This window comes from Saccopteryx leptura, chromosome 2 (assembly GCF_036850995.1).
Source record: "Saccopteryx leptura isolate mSacLep1 chromosome 2, mSacLep1_pri_phased_curated, whole genome shotgun sequence".
Taxonomy (NCBI): domain Eukaryota; kingdom Metazoa; phylum Chordata; class Mammalia; order Chiroptera; family Emballonuridae; genus Saccopteryx; species Saccopteryx leptura.
In genome coordinates this window covers 22,312,116-22,332,716 of record NC_089504.1, presented here as the reverse complement: position 1 = coordinate 22,332,716, position 20,601 = coordinate 22,312,116, and the positions used below count along the sequence as shown (strand labels likewise).

General features: G+C 49.6%; 1 protein-coding gene across 1 annotated transcript; it reads right to left on the bottom strand.

Moving 5' to 3' along the window:
- Positions 1–10,285: 10,285 nt before the first annotated feature.
- On the bottom strand, positions 10,286–20,351 carry SLC46A2 (solute carrier family 46 member 2). Its single transcript, XM_066365615.1, has 4 exons — positions 19,103–20,351; positions 18,147–18,230; positions 17,593–17,749; positions 10,286–11,047 (listed from the first exon to the last, which is right to left on the bottom strand). The coding sequence occupies exons 1-4, from the start codon at positions 20,220–20,222 to the stop codon at positions 10,993–10,995; spliced, it is 1,416 nt and encodes a 471-aa protein (XP_066221712.1). The 5' UTR covers positions 20,223–20,351; the 3' UTR covers positions 10,286–10,992.
- Positions 20,352–20,601: the final 250 nt, after the last annotated feature.

Sequence of the window (20,601 nt, the reverse complement as noted above, 5' to 3'; positions counted from 1 at the left end):
TTCCACCCCCAGTGGCCATTGACCTCGCGTCAGCCACAGCAGCGATGCCCTTGCGGCAGCAGTTGGACGACACGGGACACTTTGGTTCTCTTTCATCATGTTTGAAAAGGTTGCAGTTTAAATGATGGTTTTTACATCAATGAGTACTTGACTGCACTGCTAGACCCCATTTGTGCTATTCTAAAATCCTTTGATGTGAATTTTCAGTTTGGTACTATTAGAAGTGAGTTATTGAAGTAGATCAGGGGTCTCAAACTCAACTCAGCATGTGGGCCGCAGAGCAAGATCACAGCCGTTCGGCGGGCCACACTAGGTCTACAAAAGGCAACTGTTACACAACACTTCAGTGTCACAAAACGACCAGAAACTGTAGTTCGCATCACAACTGCTGTTAACTAAGCTAATATCTAGCTAGGATGCTAGAGAAATGAAAAATACAAGTAGGCCCCTAGGCTTACTTAATTTTATCCAAAATATTTTGAACTTCGTGGATTAGTCTGCGGCCCGCGGGCTGCGAGTTTGAGACCCCTGAAGTAGATGAATACAAATAGTCCATCTATCCCGAGGGGTGACCCAGTGTTTCATTCTACCTCTAAACCACCACCTTGGGTGGTGATGGGTGCCTGAGTTCTCCCTGACCACCTGCCGGTAGAGTCAGAGTGGGTTCATGGCCCTCTGTTGGTATTTGGTAGGAGACACTAGACTGACCCAGCAGCAAACCCTCATGTTTGGCAATGTGTGGAACCTTGCCTGTGGAATGTGTGCTTTAAAAATGTCGCCTAGGGTAAAGAATACTTGGAAAGAACTATGGCAGGAGTTACAAGAAGACTGGACTCCAGTCTGCTGCTAGTTGCCGAAGCCCGGGACATTCCCATGCAAAGGGTTAGATAAGAAAGGAGGCAGCCCTCCCTTAGGAAAGTCATTAGGTTCATCGCTGGGACATTTGGAGGAGTGGGGGCCGTAGTCATCATCCCTGTATATTACTGCAGGTGGAATACTAACTTTGAAAGGATTTAGGCATTTGGGGATTTTTGTGCCCTTCCCTGTTTGGGCCCCATGTGGTGGTCCGGCGCTCTGAGACACCAGAGAGGGCTGGAACAGGGCAGATGGCCCCCCGGCTCACCATTGATAGCAGAGCTGGGAAACCAGTGTTTGTTACAGATGTCCTTGGAGAAATGGTCTAAGCTGGCATCTGCGAAGGTAAGGAGGCTGGGCCGGAAGGAGAGGCACAACAGGCAGTGCAGGAGGTTCTCCAGGCCTTCCCACAGCTCCCCCGGCCCCGGAGAGGCAGCAGCCCCAAGCATTAGCCTCTTCGTCTCCATCAGCACAAAGGCGATTGATTCCCCAGGAGACGCATAACCCGGAGATTTCTGTGCCAAAGACTGCCTCACAGAGGCTTCGTCACCCCCTCCTTCCTGGCCCCACAAAGTCATGGTGCTGAGGTCACCGACTCCTGTCTTGTGTTTATTTTCTGGGAGACTTTGGCTTGGAGACGTGCCTTCCCCTGGGCAGGCAGACGCGGACAGGTTTGGAGGCTTGAGCGCGTGGCAGTGGAAGGGAAAGTCATCCCTGTCAACTGTCCCTGGGCCTGGGAAGTGAAAGGGCTCATTCACCCAAGTTAAAAATCCAGGCTAAATCCAAAGAGAGATTTCCTAGGAGCCGAGCAGATTTTAAGAGAGCAAGTGATGTTGAAGGGAGCAGTTGTGACTGGTGGCCGATGTGGACAGCTGCTGTTACCAGGTGGTGGGTCTACGAGAAGACTCCAGGCTACTCTGCAAGGACCCACTGCTCCCAGCGGGGAAGGGACAGCCCAGCAGCCCGGTGTAGGGTCGGGATTTCTCCTTTGATAAGACTTAATAATGATTCCTGGTGAGCTCAGATACATGCTCAGGTTATGGAGGTGATTGGCTCATATTTCACTGTGCTGCTCCTTGACCTCATCAGACACCTTTCTTTAGCTGAAATAACACAGCCCAGCACCACGCTGGGGATCGTGAGCAGTGTAACACGTTTGCTTTCCTGCCAAATGTCCACCACACCTGAGTGTATTGTGCATGTGGTCAAATGGAATGTTTTCTCAGTCGCTGCCCCCGTGAGGAAACCAAGTGCACACTGCTACTCGTGTCCTGTGAGGCTGCCCTCTGTGATGGACACAGAGGGGGGCACAATGGCGCAGTGGCAGTCCGCAAGTGGAGTTTCTCTCCGGATGGTGTCCGTCCCCAAAACACCCAGTGCGTGCAACTCGGCCCCACCAGGGACAGCATTGAAATCACGGGCACCTGGCTCTGTTCTGACACCGTTCACGGGACGTCAGCATAGTCATTCTCCATACTCCATCCTGACTGGTGAGAGGGAGGGACAGCAAGGTCCGTGTTGACCTCATCTGTTTGGGTCTTGGGATGTCAGAGCTGGGCTCCACTCTGACTGCCCGAAAGGGTGCTTCCATTCAGAAAATGAGGCTGCTTGTGGTCAGGGCAGGGCACACAGTCCCGGACCCCGCCCACCTTAAAGGCTTATGGAAACTGGGTAATCTAATTATAATGTCGGGATAACACTGCTTAGGTCATCCCCATTTACAAAATTATGTGGGAATGTGGGTTTGCCTCTTACTTTCAAGAGTCCTCAGGATGGCAGCAGATTGGACATGCCCTGTCCCTGCTTATGTACTCTGTTCAGATGGCCAATGGAAGTTATCAGTAAATTTGAGGACAATGTCATCCCCTGGGCCAGACAAATTGAGCTGGGTGTGTTGGAGTTGTCCTCATCCTTGTGTTGTTGTTGTTTTGTTTTTTTTGTTTGTTTTTTTTTCATTTTTCTGAAGCTGGAAACGGGGAGAGACAGTCAGACAGACTCCCGCATGCGCCCGACCGGGATCCACCCGGCACGCCCACCAGGGGCTACGCTCTGCCCACCAGGGGGCGATAATCTGCCCATCCTGGGCGTCGCCATGTTGCGACCAGAGCCACTCTAGCGCCTGAGGCAGAGGCCACAGAGCCATCCCCAGCGCCCGGGCCATCTTTGCTCCAATGGAGCCTTGGCTGCGGGAGGGGAAGAGAGAGACAGAGAGGAAAGCGCGGCGGAGGGGTGGAGAAGCAAATGGGCGCTTCTCCTGTGTGCCCTGGCCGGGAATCGAACCCGGGTCCTCCGCACGCTAGGCCGACGCTCTACCGCTGAACCAACCGGCCAGGGTTGTTTTTTTTTTTAATTCTGTGAATAAACCGGGAACCCAGGTTTTTATCAACTAACCCAGTAGGTGGTTAGCGCTTTGTCTGAAGGCTGCCTGGGCTCCCGATGGGTGCACGGGGCAGAGTAGGGGCAGGGCTGACTGTGGTAGAACATGTGGGGAGGGACTTGGTTACAGGGGATTTAACTGTTCTTTCTTAAGCATATGTGTTTGAAATGCTTTCTGGGTATGGCTGTCTATCCCCATCTGTGTGGCAGAAACATGTCATCCAGGTGGTTTTTACTGCAGTAGATAGCCTGTAAATAAGTGCATTGAGAAAATAACTTTTAACAAACCAGTAAGCTGTTTGTCTCATCCATAAACATTCTGTGTACTTGGCACTTAAAAATCAACAAATCCAGACTTTTAAAAATGCCACAGACTATTAAAAGCCTAACTCTACTTTTTGAGAATTTGTCAACACCTATTAAAATGCCTTATTCTGCAACTAGTGTTTTTTAGACTCTGGGTAAAAAGAGTTTTCTAGAAATGTAATCAGCTTAAATACTAGAGGTCTAACGTAGCCAGTCCTCAGCTCTCTTAAAGAAATAGGCAAGAATGTGAGGTTCATAGTTCGGGCTGCCTTTTAGGAGGAAAAAGCAAAATGGCTATTGCCAAATGATATTTTTGATAATGTAAGGTAACACAGGACCGCAAAAACCTTTTTTGTTTTAAAGTGTGAAAGATTATAATTTTGTACTTTTTGGTACACTTGTGATTGTAGAGGATATATGGTCTCAGCATCGACACATCACATAGATACAAAGAACTCTATAGATTAGGACAATAGTTAAAGGGTTACCCTGATTCTGCACAACAGCTTATTAAGAGATACTGTGGCTCAGAGCAGCATGTTGCAGAAAGAAATTCTCCACAGGTCGGAATGCCAAAAACATAAAACATATTGTGTTGACTCACATAATTAAGTCCATTTTTAGCAGAGCCTTTTCTGTTAAGACCAGTGCTTGCGTATTGCACGTGCTACCCTCTCACCACGTGGTCCTGGCTCCCTGGAGGCCAGGGGAGAGCAGGCAACACCTGTCAGCGCCCCCGTTGGAGAGGCTGGTTCACAGTCTCAGACCAGCCCTCCCGTCACTTGCTGGGAAGAAGAAAGGGGGCTGGCTTTTTCCTCGGCGTGGAAATGGAGGGGTAAAAGTAGATGCAAACCAAAATGTGACCCAGTGCATTAAAACGATGCCTGTGTCAGATGGGCCTTCCTCAAACAACAAACCAGCAGCTCTGAGCAGTCCGCACCATTCTCCTGGCCACCTCTGAGGCCCGGGTCCTGGCCACCGGGTGTCCTGTCCTCTGCCCTCTGTGTGCCTGCTCCCTAATGTCTGTGAGCTGGGGGCGCCATTGAGAAATGATGTGCATCTGATGATAGTCCCATGAAATTAACTGCCAGCAGACTTTCTAACTTGTATTTTAACTGTTAAAAAAAAGATTTAAAAAAACAAAACCAAAAAAAACTTCTGTGTAGGTCATGTCCAAATTATGGACTGTATTTCTTATCTTTAGAAACTATTCTTTACATTGAAAATTTTTAAAGGATAAAGAGAACACCTTCCTGAGGTGTTGGTAACATTCTTCGTGTAAATGTGTCCTCTCCTCGCCATGCTGCCGTTAAGCCAAATCAGAAGCTGTGAAAAAAAATGTGTTCAAGAATGTGTGTAGATGAGAAAGTGCTTTATCTACAGATCAAGGTCTTTGTTTCCTGAAGCTACCAAATTTAAAAAAGAATGTCACCGTGTTTTCCTTGTTATGGAACCCAGAGATTGTAAAAAGAAAAGAAAAAAATAGAGCATTTGTTGCATTTTTTATGCTGGCACGAGGTTTTTGTCCACTTTCTTTTCATTTATCTGTGTATAAAAAGTTCTGTCCATTGTTTACTATGAGATTAGGATTACATTTTGAGGTAAATAAAAATTTGTATTGCTCGATAAACTGTTAGCTTGTAAATTTTCAAGGTTTCTTTACCTCAGTTAACTTAAAGTAATGGACCAATAAACTTATAAAAGATGCTTTCTTTACCTTAAGTCGTGTTCTCATTTGTACCTCTCTTTAAGAGCAAAAACATGCATGCCTCTTTCTTTTTATTCTTCTCTGAAGTTTGCCTGCAAGAATTCGGACATACAGACTGACAGAAAGAAAGCATCACTCAACAGTTTTGATTCTTTTTTGCTTCTTTATAGACTGACCTTCAATTTACCGTCTCCTACACCTGCACGTTGATGCCAGTTTTGGGAGATGAAGAAATGACTAGAGTCGGTAGTTAACCATATGCACAACCATGATGGGGGTGCAGGCTGGCATCCAGTTCTGGGCATCACATAAAGGATTACTTCCTACTCCTTCCCATAGCAAAGCACCACATCATATTCTGGGACAGATCCAGTCATTTCCTGATCTTTTTGACTACCTAGATCAGGAGTTGGGAACCTTTTTGGCTGAGAGAGCCATGAACGCCACATATTTTATTATTTATTTATTTATTTATTATTTTTTGTATTTTTCTGAAGCTGGAAACGGGGAGAGACAGTCAGACAGACTCCCGCATGCGCCCGACCGGGATCCACCCGGCACGCCCACCAGGGGTGACGCTCTGCCCCTCCCAGGCGTCGCTCTGCCGCGACCAGAGCCACTCTAGCGCCTGGGGCAGAGGCCAAGGAGCCATCCCCAGCACCAGGGCCATCTTTTGCTCCAATGGAGCCTTGACTGTGGGAGAGGAAGAGAGAGACAGAGAGGAAGGGGGGGGTGGAGAAGCAAATGGGCGCTTCTCCTATGTGCCCTGGCGGGAATCGAACCTGGGTCCCCCGCATGCCAGGCCGACGCTCTACCGCTGAGCCAACCGGCCAGGGCCTGAACGCCACATATTTTAAAATGTAATTCTGTGAGAGCCATACAACGACTCGTGTACCTTACGCATTATCCAATAAAAATTTGGTGTTGTCCCGGAGGACAGCTGTGATTGGCTCCAGCCAACTGCAACCATGAACATAAGCGGTAGGAAATGAATGGATTGTAATACATGAGAATGTTTTATATTTTTAACATAATTTTTTTAATTAAAGATTTGTGTGCGAGCCAGATGCAGCCATCAAAAGAGCCACAACTGGCTCGTGAGCCATAGGTTCCCGACTCCTGACCTAGATGTTACTTACAAATCTGTAAGGAAAGAAGAAATGCCTGTGGTTCATCAGAGTGTTACCGTGTTGCAAATTAGAGACCAAAATGCTCGATTGAGCTTACTTAATGATGACAGTGTACTGGAAATGGACTTAAACTGGTGTAAACTTGGCTTACTGATGGTCGACATCTTAATATGAGATGGAAGACTTCGTTAATATAATGGTAGCCATACAAAAGGAGGCCACAAGGTGGGATATGAGACAGATTTGGGATCACTTTTGGCTTTCCCACTTACTATGTGGATTTAGGCAAGTCACCTCTCTCTGAACTTAAGGTTGTGGTTTTTGAATGAAGACATGCCTTCCTGATGGGTTGCTGGTTGAACGAGCCATCAGGTATACAAAGCACCTAAGTCTCTGCTGGGCACCCATTATATAATAGCCCTTATGGAGATACTCTTCCTATTACTTTTTTTTATTTTTTTTTATTTTTCTGAAGCTGGAAACGGGGATAGACAGACAGACTCCCGCATGCGCCTGACCGGGATCCACCTGGTACGCCCACCAGGGGGTGACGCTCTGCCCACCAGGGGGCGATGCTCTGCCCCTCCGGGGTGTCGCTCTGTCCCGACCAGAGCCATTCTAGCGCCTGGGGCAGAGACCAAGGAGCCATCCCCAGCGCCCGGGCCATCTTTGCTCCAATGGAGCCTCGCTGCGGGAGGGGAAGAGAGAGACAGAGAGGAAGGAGAGGGGGAGGGGTGGAGAAGCAGATGGGTGCTTCTCCTGTGTGCCCTGGCCGGGAATCGAACCCGGGACCCCTTGTACGCCAGGCCGACGCTCTACCACTGAGCCAACCGGCCAGGGCCTCTTCCTATTACTTGTTTAACTATGTCCAACTTAAATATGAAGGATATTCCCCTCCTTCCTGGGTGCTTTGCCATTGAGAATTAAGAAGCGGGAATTACCATTTTGAACTGGTTTCTTGTAAAGACGATGGAGGTAGCATGCTGGAGTGTTTGATGGGAACAGATGGCAGATTGCGGAAGCAGCAGGAAGCGATAGAAAGGCGGCTGAATGGAAGAGATCTCTGTGGGAAAGGGAAGGTTCAGAGATGACTCGGAGGTGAACTATGGAATCAATCAGGAGAAATAGATAAAAGATGGAGCAAGTTTAGGTGATAGGGTGAGAGAAGAATTTGGTTTGGATTTATGTTGTGGGGAGGGATTGACTGGATTGTTGGAGAGTTCTGGAGTCAGGATTAAACTAGATTACATATTTGGGAAGAGAACCAAGGTCACAGCATTTGGGGCCTCCAGAATTCAGGGTGCAGGAAGAGGAGTGGGGAGACTCAGGGAAAGTTTTTTTTTTTTTTTCCCCAGAGACAGATTGAGAGTCAGAGAGAGGGATAGACAGGAACAGACAGGAACGGAAAGATGAGAAGCATCAATCATTAGTTTTTCCGTTGCACATTGCGACATCTTAGTTGTTCATTGATTGCTTTCTCATATGTACCTTGACCGCGGGCCTTCAGCAGACCGAGTAACCCCGTGCACAAGCCAGCAACCCTGGGTTCAAGCTGGTGAGCTTTGCTCAAACCAGATGAGCCTGCGCTCAAGCTGGCGATCTCGAGGTCTTGAACCTGCGTCCTCCGCATCCCAGTCCAACGCCCTATCCACTGCGCCACCACCTGGTCAGGCTCAGGGAAAGATTTTAAGGAGAAAACGTCAGGTCCGCAGATTAGAGCAGTAGTTCCTAAGCATGAGGACTTGGGAAAACACCAGTTGTTGGGCCCCACGCATAGAGTTTGATTTGGGGGCCCAAGAATGTGCATTCCTAACAGGTTCCCAGGAATTGCAGATGCTGCTGGCCCAGGAAACACACTGTGAGAACCCATGCCTGGGTTAGAACATCTGTTAGAAGACATGGTGCCCTGGGGAGAGGAGAGAAGGTTTGAAACTGCTACCTTAGTGGTAGGTGGGGCTGGAGAGGGGCCACTGCTGGGGCTTTGAGAACTCAACGCAGGTTAAAACCCACAATGTATGGCAGGATCAATGTGGGCAATGGGGAAATTTTTCTTGATGTTCAGAGCAAGCTTTTCAGGAGCAGGAATGAAGAGGCAAATGATTAGATTCATTCTGGTTGGGGGACTCATTCAGGGGCTGGGGTGGGAGGCAGGGAGGCAAGAGGAACGAGCCTATTGGTGAGAGTTTAGATAGGAGCGTGCCCCTGAACACACCTTCCCATCTCCCCTCCGGGTTTATGTCGCCTGTCTCAGTGAGGGCTCTGCCTTCTTCCTAGTTGTCTGAACCCCAAATCTGAGTCATTCTAGCCTCCATTGACCTCACCCTCCACAGTCCATCCCTCACCGCCCCCTGCTGACCTCTAGCTTCCAAGTCTCTCTCCAAGTCCATCTACTCCTCTCCACCCTCCTAGCTTCTTACCCGATGTCAGTCCACCCTCCTCCGTCGCCTGGGTTTCTGCAAGGGTCTCCCTGCCTGTCCCCTCTCTGCAAATCCCGCTCGCTCCCGCCTCCACCAGCTCATCCTCAGGGATGCCAGAGTGCTCTTTCTAAGACACAAGGGAAGCATTCCGTGTTCCTACTTGAAACTTTCGAAAGCTCTCCCCATTCCTCTAGCAGGGGTCTCAAACTCGCGGCCCGCCGACTATTTTGTGCGGCCCGCAGACTAATCCACGAAGTTCAAAATATTTTGGATAAAATTAAGTAAGCCTAGGGGCCTACTTGTATTTTTCATTTCTCTAGCATCCTAGCTAGATATTAGCTTAGTTAACAGCAGTTGTGATGCGAACTACAGTTTCTGGTCGTTTTGTGACACTGAGTAAACTGCATGTACGATTGTGCTTGTTGTACTGATTTTTTTTTGTTTTCAACTGCAGTAAGAAAAGTGTTGCGTAACAGTTGCCTTTTGTAGACCTAGTGCGGCCCGCTGAACGGCTGTGATCTTGCTCTGCGGCCCACATGCTGAGTTGAGTTTGAGACCCCTGCTCTAGAGAGAAACTTTTTTTTTTTAAGATTTTATTTATTATAGAGAAGGGGGGGGGGAGGAGCAGGAAGCATCAACTCCCATATGTGCCTTGACCAGGCAAGCCCAGGGTTTTGAACCGGCAACCTCAGTATTTCCAGGTTGACGCTTTATCCACTGCGCCACCACAGGTCAGGCGAGAAACTTTTTTTAAAGGCTCGGTTTTATGTCATTCCTCGTTACCACCCCAGTCTCATCTCTCAAGTCGATCCTCCTTGCTACCTCTTCCTCCCCCTCTCTTTGCTCCACTCATATTGAGTCTCTTTATCTTGCAATATTTTCTCCTTCAGACCTTGCAGAATGTTGTTCTGTCTGCCTGGACTATCTCCCAATTTCTGGCCTTGGTAACTCCTTCCAGTCGTATCATATGCAACTTCTGAGAGGCCCTCCCTGCTCTCCTAAATCTGGCTCGGATGCGCCCTGATGTTAGCATTGATTATAGGACCCCTCCCTGTCTGCTTGTGGTCTGCTCCACTCACGAGACAGTGCACGCTGGGAGGGCAGGAGCAGTCCTATTCCCACTGTATCTCAGCACCTCCCGTGGCACCGGGACCTCAGTAGATGTGCCAGGAGGTTTGTTCCTTCCCTGCAAGGGATCAGAGGTACCAAAGCCTCTGAGCCCAAACGCTCTAAGCTTCAAATGTATTCTCCAGCTTTGTGTTAGCCCAGCATAAGAACACTATGTCTGTGTTCTAGAGGGAGTCTGACTTGGGCAGTGGTGAATCACATACGTATGCTGTGAATGTTGATTTTACGAGGAGGCGAGTCTGCTTTTATATGTGTAAGTAAAATAGGCAATAAAAAGTACCTCGAAATAAAATAGCTCTGTGAGTATATTCTCTCCCCCTTTCCCTTCACACCACTCACTTTGCAAAGTATTGTTGACTGAAAGTATTCAATTTAATATTCCATCAAAGAAAAAGTCTTGATATTTGCTTCTTAAAAACAATAACAGCGAAAACAAAAAACAAAAAAAAAACACAACACCTCCCTGGAAGCCAAGAGCCTGGGCTCTAAATCTCTCCTGAGTGTTCATGGCTAACAAGGCCTGAGGAAGAAAGCTAACTTTTATCCGAGGTTTCGTTTTAATTTTTGAAGTATCGACTGATGTTCACTGTTAGTAGTTCTTACAAAACATCGGTTCCATATTCCCCCCGGACCGTTGAAAATACGTGCCTTGGTTTGAGTTCTCACCCGGGGCTCCTGGCATCACCCAGGTGACTAGATGGCCATACCTTGGAGCCCAGAAGACAATTTCTGGAAGAAAAGGGGCTGCTGTCTGAAGCTCCTTGTAGCATCTGATATGGCTATGCGTGCAGTTTGCATATAACCATTAAAGTTCGCACTCTGCTGCCCGCAGATCCTAACCTCTGCCTCTCGGGAGCGGCCGAAAGCTGAGAAAGTTCTTCCATCACCAGGAAATTGCTTTTCCCACCCGCCAGGAACCCCTGAGTCAGAGCAGGTCATCCCTAGGCTGACTCTGGCTGGAACTCGGGTTTCTCGGCAGTGGGTTGCTTTGGTCACCGGTTCCTGGTCCCTTCCTTTGTCTGCAGAGGGGCCCTGCCGTTGCTGGTGCGTTCAGCTCCTGCAGGTCAGACCTTCATTTCTCTGTGACGTCTGCCTGTTTCAGTGAGGCTTGTTTATAGGCCACGATGCTGTAAGAATTCACAAGAGAGAATTACAAGAGAACAGCCGGACTGGGGTAAAGATACACTTTTTCCTTCCCACGGATGGCAAGGTGGGCCCTAGCCACCTCTTCGTCCCTGACAGACTGCGAGGCTGCATCTGTGAGAGCAGCAGCGTGCTGTACCAGGTGGAGAGAGACGGCCCGCGGGAACTTCTCTCACTCCAGGCTGTTCCAATCCTGTAACACCTGAAGCCCTTTGCATCTTTATTTTCCTTTTCCCGGAAGCTCTTCCCATCTTGCTGCTGCCAGAGGATGAATGGCCACATGTATCTCAAGATCAGGGGGTCACTCAGCCCAAGTAGAATTAGCTGCCTCATCTTCTGCCCCTTTACCTTGTCCATATATTATTACATTGATTAAAAATATTTGTAGATAAACGAATGAGTAGGAATGGATAGCTCTAAGTTGCGATCTTGGATCTGTGTGACTTTTGGTGTGTCCTTCAGCCTCTAGGGTCCTCGATTTTCTGATCTGGTTGAGTTCTAGGTCCCTTGGGTTCTAAGCTCTTCCTGAATGACACAGATTGAATGCTTGGAACTGCTGGATGGGGTTATGTATGAGCTTAAATCCAAACCTCTAAGGGAAGAAGGCTTCGTGGAAACTTCCGATCACTATGATTTCCTACCTTCCACGAACCACAGGGCTCTACAAGGAGGGACTTTAAACTTACTGTATTATGAAACTGGCAAGAGGAGAGCCCGGACTTGGAGGCAGCCTGCCCAGGAGCACGTGAACTCCAGGATGCTGCCGTGACTGCAGCTGACCCCCTCGTGGAACACTGTAGCACAGCCACACAGTGATGGCCAGCCCCTGGCTTCAGCCCTGGCTTCCAGGCCAGCTCACAGGTAGCACCGGGATGCTGATGGTCAGCGGTGCTGGTAGGAGGTGCCACACCCTTTGACAGATCATTCATTCACTAAACAAATGTGCTTGAGGACTTCTTGTATGCCAGACTCACTACTGGACGCAGAGGCTACATGGTGAGCCAGTCATGGTCCCCACAGGGAGCCTGCAGTCCAGTGAGCAAGCATGTGAAACAGCCACTAGATAATCACCAACTGTCATGCTAGGAAGAAGCGGAGGAGGCTTCGGGATCTACTTCAGATTGAGAAGGGGATTTTTTTCAAATCCTCTTTGAGAAAATGGTGTGTAAGGCCACAACTAGTTGGGGTAAGAAATGTGTGGGTGAGGAAGGGGAAAGAGCGGGGGTGGGGGGAGCTATCAGGGCTGAAGCGTAGGGTTGGGAGGGTAGTTAGTGGCAGGAATAGGAGCCTCGAGAGGTTGGCAAGGCCAGATCATGCAGGAGCTTGTGGCCCATGGCGAGACGATTGGGTTTTAAGAGCATTGCAGAGCTTTGAGCAAGAGATGGCATTCTCTGATTTACGCTTCCAGGAAACAGCTCTGGCCGCCTGGTGGAGGAGAGATGGGAGCTTGGAACAGCTCCCCACCAGAGTGGATGTGGGGAGAATGGCACAGGGCCCCACTCAGTCATCCAAATGCCTTAGCCTAGGGGTTCCCAAACTTTTTACACAGGGGGCCAGTTCACTGTCTCTCAGACCGTTGGAGGGCCGGACTATAAAAATAACTATGAACAAATCCCTATGCACACTGTACATACCTTATTTTAAAGTAAAAAAACAAAACGGGAACAAATACAATATTTAAAATAAAGAACAAGTAAATTTAAATCAACAGACTGACCAGTATTTCAATGGGAACTATGCTCCTCTCACCACCAATGAAAGAGGTGCCCCTTCTGGAAGTGCAGTGGGGGCCGGATAAATGGCCTCAGGGGGTTGCATGTGGCCCGCGGGCCATAGTTTGGGGACCCCTGCCTTAGCCTATGAGCAGCCGCAGGAACATAAAAAGAAAAGGATGAATTGGAGGCATGTTTTGGAGGAAGAATCAATGAGGCCCGAAGGATTGCAGGTGGAGGAGGAAGAAGAGGGATGATGTCAGTGACCCTGATTTCTACCCTGGGTGGCTGGCGGTGCCTGTAATGAGATGGGAAAAACTGGAGGGAGGACAGATTCAGGAGGGTGCCAAGAACCCAATTTGAGACATCTAAATGATAATTAGAAAATTTGAACATTCCTTAGATGATTTAGAGATTATGAAGTGAGGACAACCCAGAACAGAGCCCCCCAAATTCTTCCATTTGGAGGTTTGTAGAGAAGCAATCATAGAGTGGAACAACAACCAGAGTGAGGGGTTGAGAAAGGCGAGTGACAGTGACAAGTGCCACCTGAGGAAAGAGTGATCGACAGTGTTGGGGGCCACTGAGAAACCATGTGGGGTGAGGATTGCAGTGGGTCCACTGGATTCAGCTTTGAAGAAGTCATTTCTGTTGTGGAATCTAATGAACAAATTAGACTGGTGAACAAAATAGAAACAGAGGCATGGACACAGGGGACAGACTGAGCTGTCAGAAGGAAGGGGGTTTTGGGGACTGGATGATAGAAGGTGAAGGAATTAAGCAAAAAAAAAAATATATATATATAACATATATTACACACAGACAGAGACAACAGTGTGGTGACAGCCGGAGAGAAAGGGGGTGGGGGGTGGAGGTGGACAGAGGAATGAATGGAGAGGAAAGAGATGTTGCTTGGGGTGATGGGCTCACAGTGCAGTGTGCAGACCCGAAACCTGTACCCCAATAAATTAAAACATAAAGTAAAATAGAATGACGGCGATTACGTAGACTACACAATGAAAGAAAGAAGTCACGTCTTAGTCTTAGAGCAACTCCAGGGAGTTGAGCTGGGGACATCCGTCTGTAGAGGGTTGCAAAGTGAATGGGAAGGGAGGACACGAGACAGCATGCACAGACCAGCCTTGGGAGAACTTGACCGTGAGGAGGAGGTGGAGGGGAAGGAGGACGAGGGGACAGGGAAAAGAGGGAGGGGAAGGAGCGAGGAGGGAGGGGTGGATTCTGTGTCAGTCCTGGTAAAAGGAATTCAGGAGAGAGCGAGCACCTGACTAGCACAGTGAGCTCTCTGAGGAGATAGGAGAGCACCCAGACACCTGGTGACTTTTCCAAAAAAGCAACGTCACCTAGCAGATAAGAGAGACTTCCCTGAGTTCAAATCCTGTCTCTGCCACTTACTAGTTGAGTAACCTCTGGCAAGTTACACAGTGCCTTAGAGTTGGTTTCCTCATCTGCAAAATGGGGGTAATGTAATTGCATAAGAGGACTGTTTGATAAGATTGAATTAATTAAAAAATATAAATTATTTAAAGTAGTGCCTGGCCATATTAAGGGCACTTAAGTGTTTGCTATTATTATCATTTAAGAGGGTAGAGGAGGAGAGGACTCGGATGGGCGCACATGAATGTAGGTTTGTAGATTTACTTTGGGGAGGATGGGGCGTTCTCCCCTGGTGGCTTCTGTTTTCTCTGTGAAGCAGGGGCAGTAGGGAGCGCATGTGTGTGGGTTGGGGAGTGGGATGCAAATGGGCAGGACCAGGCATTCATTTCCTCAGCATCTCCCTATTGCATACAAAGAAGAGCAGGCAGGAGAGGGCAGGTCCTGCAGTAATGGGAAACTGGCTCACTTTGGTACCAGGAACAGCCAGGGCCAAAGTCCCTTCTTGCAAACAGGCTGTTGGCAGCTATAGCCCAGGGACCTCTCCTCCCAGCCTCCTGGCCTCCACGGGTTCCTCTGCTCCCCTGCTCTGACGTGTCTTCCTGGGTTCAGATGTCCTTGGAATGTAGCTTTTCTTTCTGTAGTCAGAGAGTTCTCCTGGTCTTTCCTGTTGATCTCACTTAATGAGCCCCTTTTAGCTATTAAGAAGGTTTCCCTTTGTGGGAAAGAAAGGTAATGAAAACCCCCCATTCATACTAGAGGTTCTGAATCTTGGTTGCACATTTGAATAACCCGGAGAGCTTTTAAAAATTCCTGTGTCCAGGCTAAACTCCAGATCAACTGAGTCAGAGTGTCTGAGGCTGGGATCCAGACACAAGTCAATTTCCACTCTCTCCGGGTGATTCCATTGTACAGCAAGTAAGGGAGGTTTTGTTCACACAGGGGTCTCTTCTACTGCTAAATGTCTATAAAAGAGGGGAAAATTAGTTAACACTGAGGCACCTTATTCACATAAGCACTTGATCACATACTTGATTGGTTCAAGACTTGCTTCTATGAGGTAAGATTGTAAAGATCGTGCATGGCCTAATCCAGATTCTGTGAACAGAATGCATGACTGTGTCCAAGTGCATGTTACAGGTGCATTGAGGTGAAATGTCCAGGGCAGCAGACCTGCTTTGTGCACCCTAAAGTCTCTTTATGAAGGCAAAGCGTCCGCCTTAGCATACACACGAAGCAATGAAACTAGAAAGGAACCAATTATTGTATTTTCTTATTGCTTTCATTTGTCTGTTTCTGGCTTTAGCTATGACACCCATTAGTCAGACTTGTTTTGTTTTGTGTTTATTTGTTTAGGTTAAAGAGAATATTTCAACCAACTGTCAATCAAATAGCACTGTATAACTTCCAAGTGGCATAGTTACCAATCTATTACTCACTTGGACAAAGAGCTGGGGCTCCCGAGAAGTTCAAAGTGCATGCTAGGTCTGGCTAAGTCCAACATATTCCCCAAGGCTCATGTGAAAACAGGAGCATGTGGAAATACCTAAGGGCTGGGCAATTTGAGGACAGGTCCTACCCCTTGAGAAAGTGAGGACTGGGCCAAGAGGACACTAGTGCTTGCTCTTTGTACAAATTCTCTGAGCTGTTGGAGCTTCCTATCTTATGATGTTCAACTACGAAATAAAGTAGAAAGCCTGAATGATCAATGGCCCCTGTCTCCGAAAGCCCAACTTTCTGTGCAGGCAGGGACGTCTATTGTGACGTGACGTGAGAAGTCAATAACGGGCCTTACCACCATCCACTTCCTACCTTTTCCATCTGCCTTCAGCCATTCTCTGTTCTGCTGCCCATGCTACTGCCACGACAGACATGATACAGACATGGCAGACATGCGCTCGTAGACAGGTCCCTTTAAAACGCAACTCTGTATCAAACCCCTTGAGCCCGATTGTGACCATATTGCATTCCCTTCTCCTCTGGTGGGATTGATACAAGCCTGAGAGAACCTTACTTTAGGGGGAGGGGGGAAAGGACCTAACCAATCTAAGCAATGATGCCTACTATATAGCCACAAGTCACACTGGCTAGCGGACACTTGAAATGTGACTAGTCTAAATTGAGAGGTGCTGTCAGCATGAAACCCAGGCCAGATTTCAAAGACTCAGAAAAAAGAAAATCTCATTGATTAATTTTGTAAGTTGATGGCATGTGAAAATGATACTTTGGATGTAATGAGTTCAATCAAATATGATATTAAAATAAATATCACTTGTTACTTTTCTCATTTTTAAGTGTGACTACCAGAAAGTTTAAAATCATAGACACGGCTTGGTCAGAGACCAGACTGTTCTGCAGAGTCCGGCCTGGGGGTGACTCCGGCTGGCACCATGGCCAAGGGCATGCAGTACTCCTTCTTTGCTCTACAGCTTTCTCCTGCCTCTTAGCTCCCAGACTTGAGCACTCTTGTTTCACGAATGAGACAGTTCCCCAAAAGATGTCAAGGGAGTTGGCCAAATCTTCCGGGGACCTCACACAGTTCAGTGGCTGTGAGATTTTGGAGACACTGAGCACAAAGGCTGCCTGATGGCAAGTCCTCGGAGGGCACGGTGGAGAATAAGTACTCAAAAACGGGGAGGGGCTCTGGTCGGTTGGCTCAGCAGTAGAGCGTCGGCCTGGTGTGCGGGGGACCCGGGTTCGATTCCCGGCCAGGGCACATAGGAGAAGCGCCCATTTGCTTCTCCACCCCTCCCCCTCCTTCCTCTCTGTCTCTCTCTTCCCCTCTCGCAGCTGAGGCTCCACTGGAGCAAAGATGGCCTGGGCGCTGGGGATGGCTCCTCGGCCTCTGCCCCAGGTGCTAGAGTGGCTCTGGTCGCAACAGAGCGACGCCCCGGAGGGGCAGAGCATCGCCCCCTGGTGGGCAGAGCGTCACCCCCTGGTGGGCATGCCAGGTGGATCCCGGTCGGGCGCATGCGGGAGTCTGTCTGTCTGTCTCTCCCCGTTTCCGGCTTCAGAAAAATACAGGAAAAAAAAACAAACAAAAGAAAAAAAAAACAAAAACGGGGAGGAATGACGCTCCCCTAAAGGGAGATAAACCAAAGAGGTCTCAGGGGTTCAAGAGGTTTTCTAACCCCAGCTTCTGATTCCTGGGAAGTATCTGAGGCTCCTCTAAATAAATTGTATTACAAAGCTGTCAGGAGGGGAGCCAGCTGGTTGGGGCCTTCTGTTCATTAGTTATGACTTTGGGGAATTCCCAAATAATTTGGGGAAATAGCCAGACTTTTTCTTTGCGAGAGAACCTACCGAGAAGGGTCCATTGAAAATACATAATGCTTTATGATGATGGGCTGGAGCAGACGGTCCAACAGCCCTTGACCTAAGCCCCAGGGCCCCAGCCGACACGGCAAACACTGCTCCTGTCTTACCCAATCGGGACGATGGCCAGGAAGGAGAGAAAGGAGGAGAGAGCAAAGCAGGTGCCGACAAACTTTTCCATGGTGAGCTGATAGAGCTCATTATACAGCGTGGACGTCACCACCCACGTCAGCGTCAGGGACAGCTGCAGAGTGACAAACACCTTTCCTGTGGAAGGAACAGAGGTTACCAAGAAGATCTGCTCTCTCTCCCTGTTCCCAGGTAGCTGAGTCTGTGGGGAGCTCTTAGGAGACCCCTCCCCCTTCCCAGGACTCCCTCTCAGTCTTCCTGGCTCATTCTACCAGGACGCCTGCCTCTGTCCAGTGGAGCTACCTGTGGCCTGGGGATGGTGGTGTCTTTCTTTGACTGTAGCTTATCCGTGACTGACTTTCCGAGTCTGTCCCACCCTTCCGTTTTCACTCCCTCTGCCCTGGGTGGACCCCAGTGTGTTCCTAGACTAGAGGATATTGCTGCTGGAACTCTGCGTGCCTTTTGCAAGGCCAACCCCACTGCCTCAAGCACCGGAAGCAGTCCAGGCAGAGAATCTCAGATTCGTTTTACTCACCATATGAAGAATCCTTTATGAGTTTGGACATTGCTGATCGAATGGTTGTGACGGGGATGAGAGCGAACATCATGATGGCTCGAGCTGGAAAGAAATCACACAAGGGCACTCCTCACTATAGCCCAGCCTTGGCCAAGGAGTAAATTAGAAGAAAGCAAGAGCCTCACTTAGAATTCCCTCTCTCTCTATAACTCCTATGTGGCTTGCTCTGGAAGTTGTTCTTCCTAATATATTAGCCACTGGCATGTGTGGCTATTTAAATTAATTTAAATGAAATAAAATTTTAAATTCAGTTTTTTACTTGCACCAGCCACATTTCAAGTGCTCAATAGCCACATGTGGCTTGCAGCTACCACACTGGACAAAACAGATACAGACCATTTTTATCATTAGACAGCCTATTGGAGCATTGGTCCGGAAATTTCTGCGTGTGGTTGTCTGAACTGTGTCCTCACATGGAAACTTCATCCTGCTTCCCTGAGAGAATTTATTACACTGATTGTAGAAAGCATTTATGGAGAAATTTTTAAATTCATTTTTAGAAAGCCCCTGCTTGGCTCGAAATGATTTTTATCTTCTCAGTTGAATTAGTTAATGTTTTATCCCTTTAAAATTGGGGAGAAGAAACTCAACCTTGTCTCTTCCATCTAATGCCATCCTGAAGCCTCTTCTATCAACTCCAGGCACCACTGACTATACCTCCCATGACCTTCTAGAGCTGTGGACACCACTCCACTCCAGTAACATTTCAGTGGGCAATACAGATAACACAATGCACACGCAACACAGATAAACTCAAGTGCACGTAACCCTATCTCCCTTGAGCCCCCTAAGTGGCAGGTATAATCCCTGGTGCTGAGTGGGGACACCGAGACCATAGCCCTCCTAGTGTCAGCCCCATGACTCAGGTGGCCAGCGGGGTCTTTGTCCTGCTTCCCCAAGAATGTCAGACTCACCAATGTAGAACATGTACGTCTGTTTCACAAAAGTCATTAGGAGGGCTCCCGAGCCAAAGGAGACCATCCCAATCATGATCATGGTGGTGTCCCGGAAGCAGCGGGAGAAGACCAGGACGCCCAGGAAGCTGGTGATGAAGATGGTGTACCCTGCGGCCATACCATAGCCCACCTGCACTTGGTTCCAACTGAGAGGTGCCCTCAGCACAAAAAGGGGCATCACGTCCACTGTGCCCACCACTGCCAGGTCATAGAGGATGGCACCCATAAAGAGAAGGGCGATCATGGTTTTTTGAGGCTTTGCTTTCCTAGGAGACAGAGGGTGCCCCACCACACTCTGCCTGTCTGGCTGATCAGGATCCAGTGCGCGATATGTGCCCACCGTGCCAGACACCGTGTCCACGGTGGGGAGTGCCTTTCTGGGCTTGGCCACCGGCTCAGGGACCTTCAGGACCAAGAGGCTGTAGAGAAGGGCAAAAGAGGCACAGCTGACGCTGCAGGCCGTCAGCACCAGGCCCTGCCAGGACTGCGCAGACATCTGCTGGAAGAGATGCCCGGAGACCATGCTCCCACAGAATCCCGCCAAGCCCAGGATCAGGTCAATAACGATGAGGCGCACCGAGCGGCGGCCCTCGGAGGAGCCCAGGGATCCCAGGGAAACGACTCCGGACCAGTACAACGAGAGGCCTCCGCAGAGCCCGTTCAGCCCCACGGCCCAGTACATCACCTCCACGGGCCAGTCCCACAGCACCTTGAACAGCAGCCCGAGGCGGCAGAACAGGATGCCTAGCAGGGCCACACAAATGGCGATCTTGCGGTGGTAGCGGTCACTGAGCCAGCCCAGCCCGTAGGCAGGCAGCAGGGGCGTCAGGCCCGTCACCACGTTGTAGATGATGTAGAAATTGGAGATGGCCTTCTGCTGTTCATCCTCTAGAGCCCCGCGGGGCGACGGGGTGGTGCTGTGGTTGGAGGAGGCTCTGGCCCCGAAGGATTCCTTCAGCACCAGGAGCAGCCCCGCATCATAGAGGGAGCCGGCGATCTGGGTGGAGGCCACCACGGGCTCAATCCAGGTCCTCACCTGGAGGCCCCTGCAAGGGCAGCAGGTGGCCTCGGGGCCCATGTGGGCTCTCTGATGGTGGATGGAGGGGCTCGCTGGGAGGCCCCTGCTGCAGAGCACGAGAGTTAGCCGAGCCGCTTGGTGAGCGCAGGAGAGGGAAGAAAGAGCCTAGCTGGGCGGGCGCGGGGCGCGTGTGTGACTGCCGCCAGCCCGGTGGCCAAGTGACCTCCTGGCCGCGGCCACTCCTCCCCAGCCAGAAAAGGCGGCGCTCCGCCCTCGCCCCCGCCCCGCTGGAGGAGCGGGCTGGCGGCCTCCCAGCGCAGCCAGGCACAGGGGAGAGCACAGCGAGTCTTGCCCCCCAGCGTCCGCACCTGTGGCGGCCGCGTCACGCTGCTCCAGTGAGCGCGGCCGCCTGACCACCTACCGACTTCCCCACGGCCGG

Bases quoted from the DNA above. Each gene is read 5' to 3' on its own strand.
- SLC46A2 (XM_066365615.1), bottom strand. From the start codon at position 20,222: ATGGGCCCCGAGGCCACCTGCTGCCCTTGCAGGGGCCTCCAGGTGAGG. The intron at 17,750-18,146 runs GTGAGTAAAACG...TTCCTTCCACAG, and splicing joins CATAAAGGATTCTTCATATG to GAAAGGTGTTTGTCACTCTG. The intron at 11,048-17,592 runs GTAAGACAGGAG...GAATTCTTACAG, and splicing joins CTGGCCATCGTCCCGATTGG to CATCGTGGCCTATAAACAAG.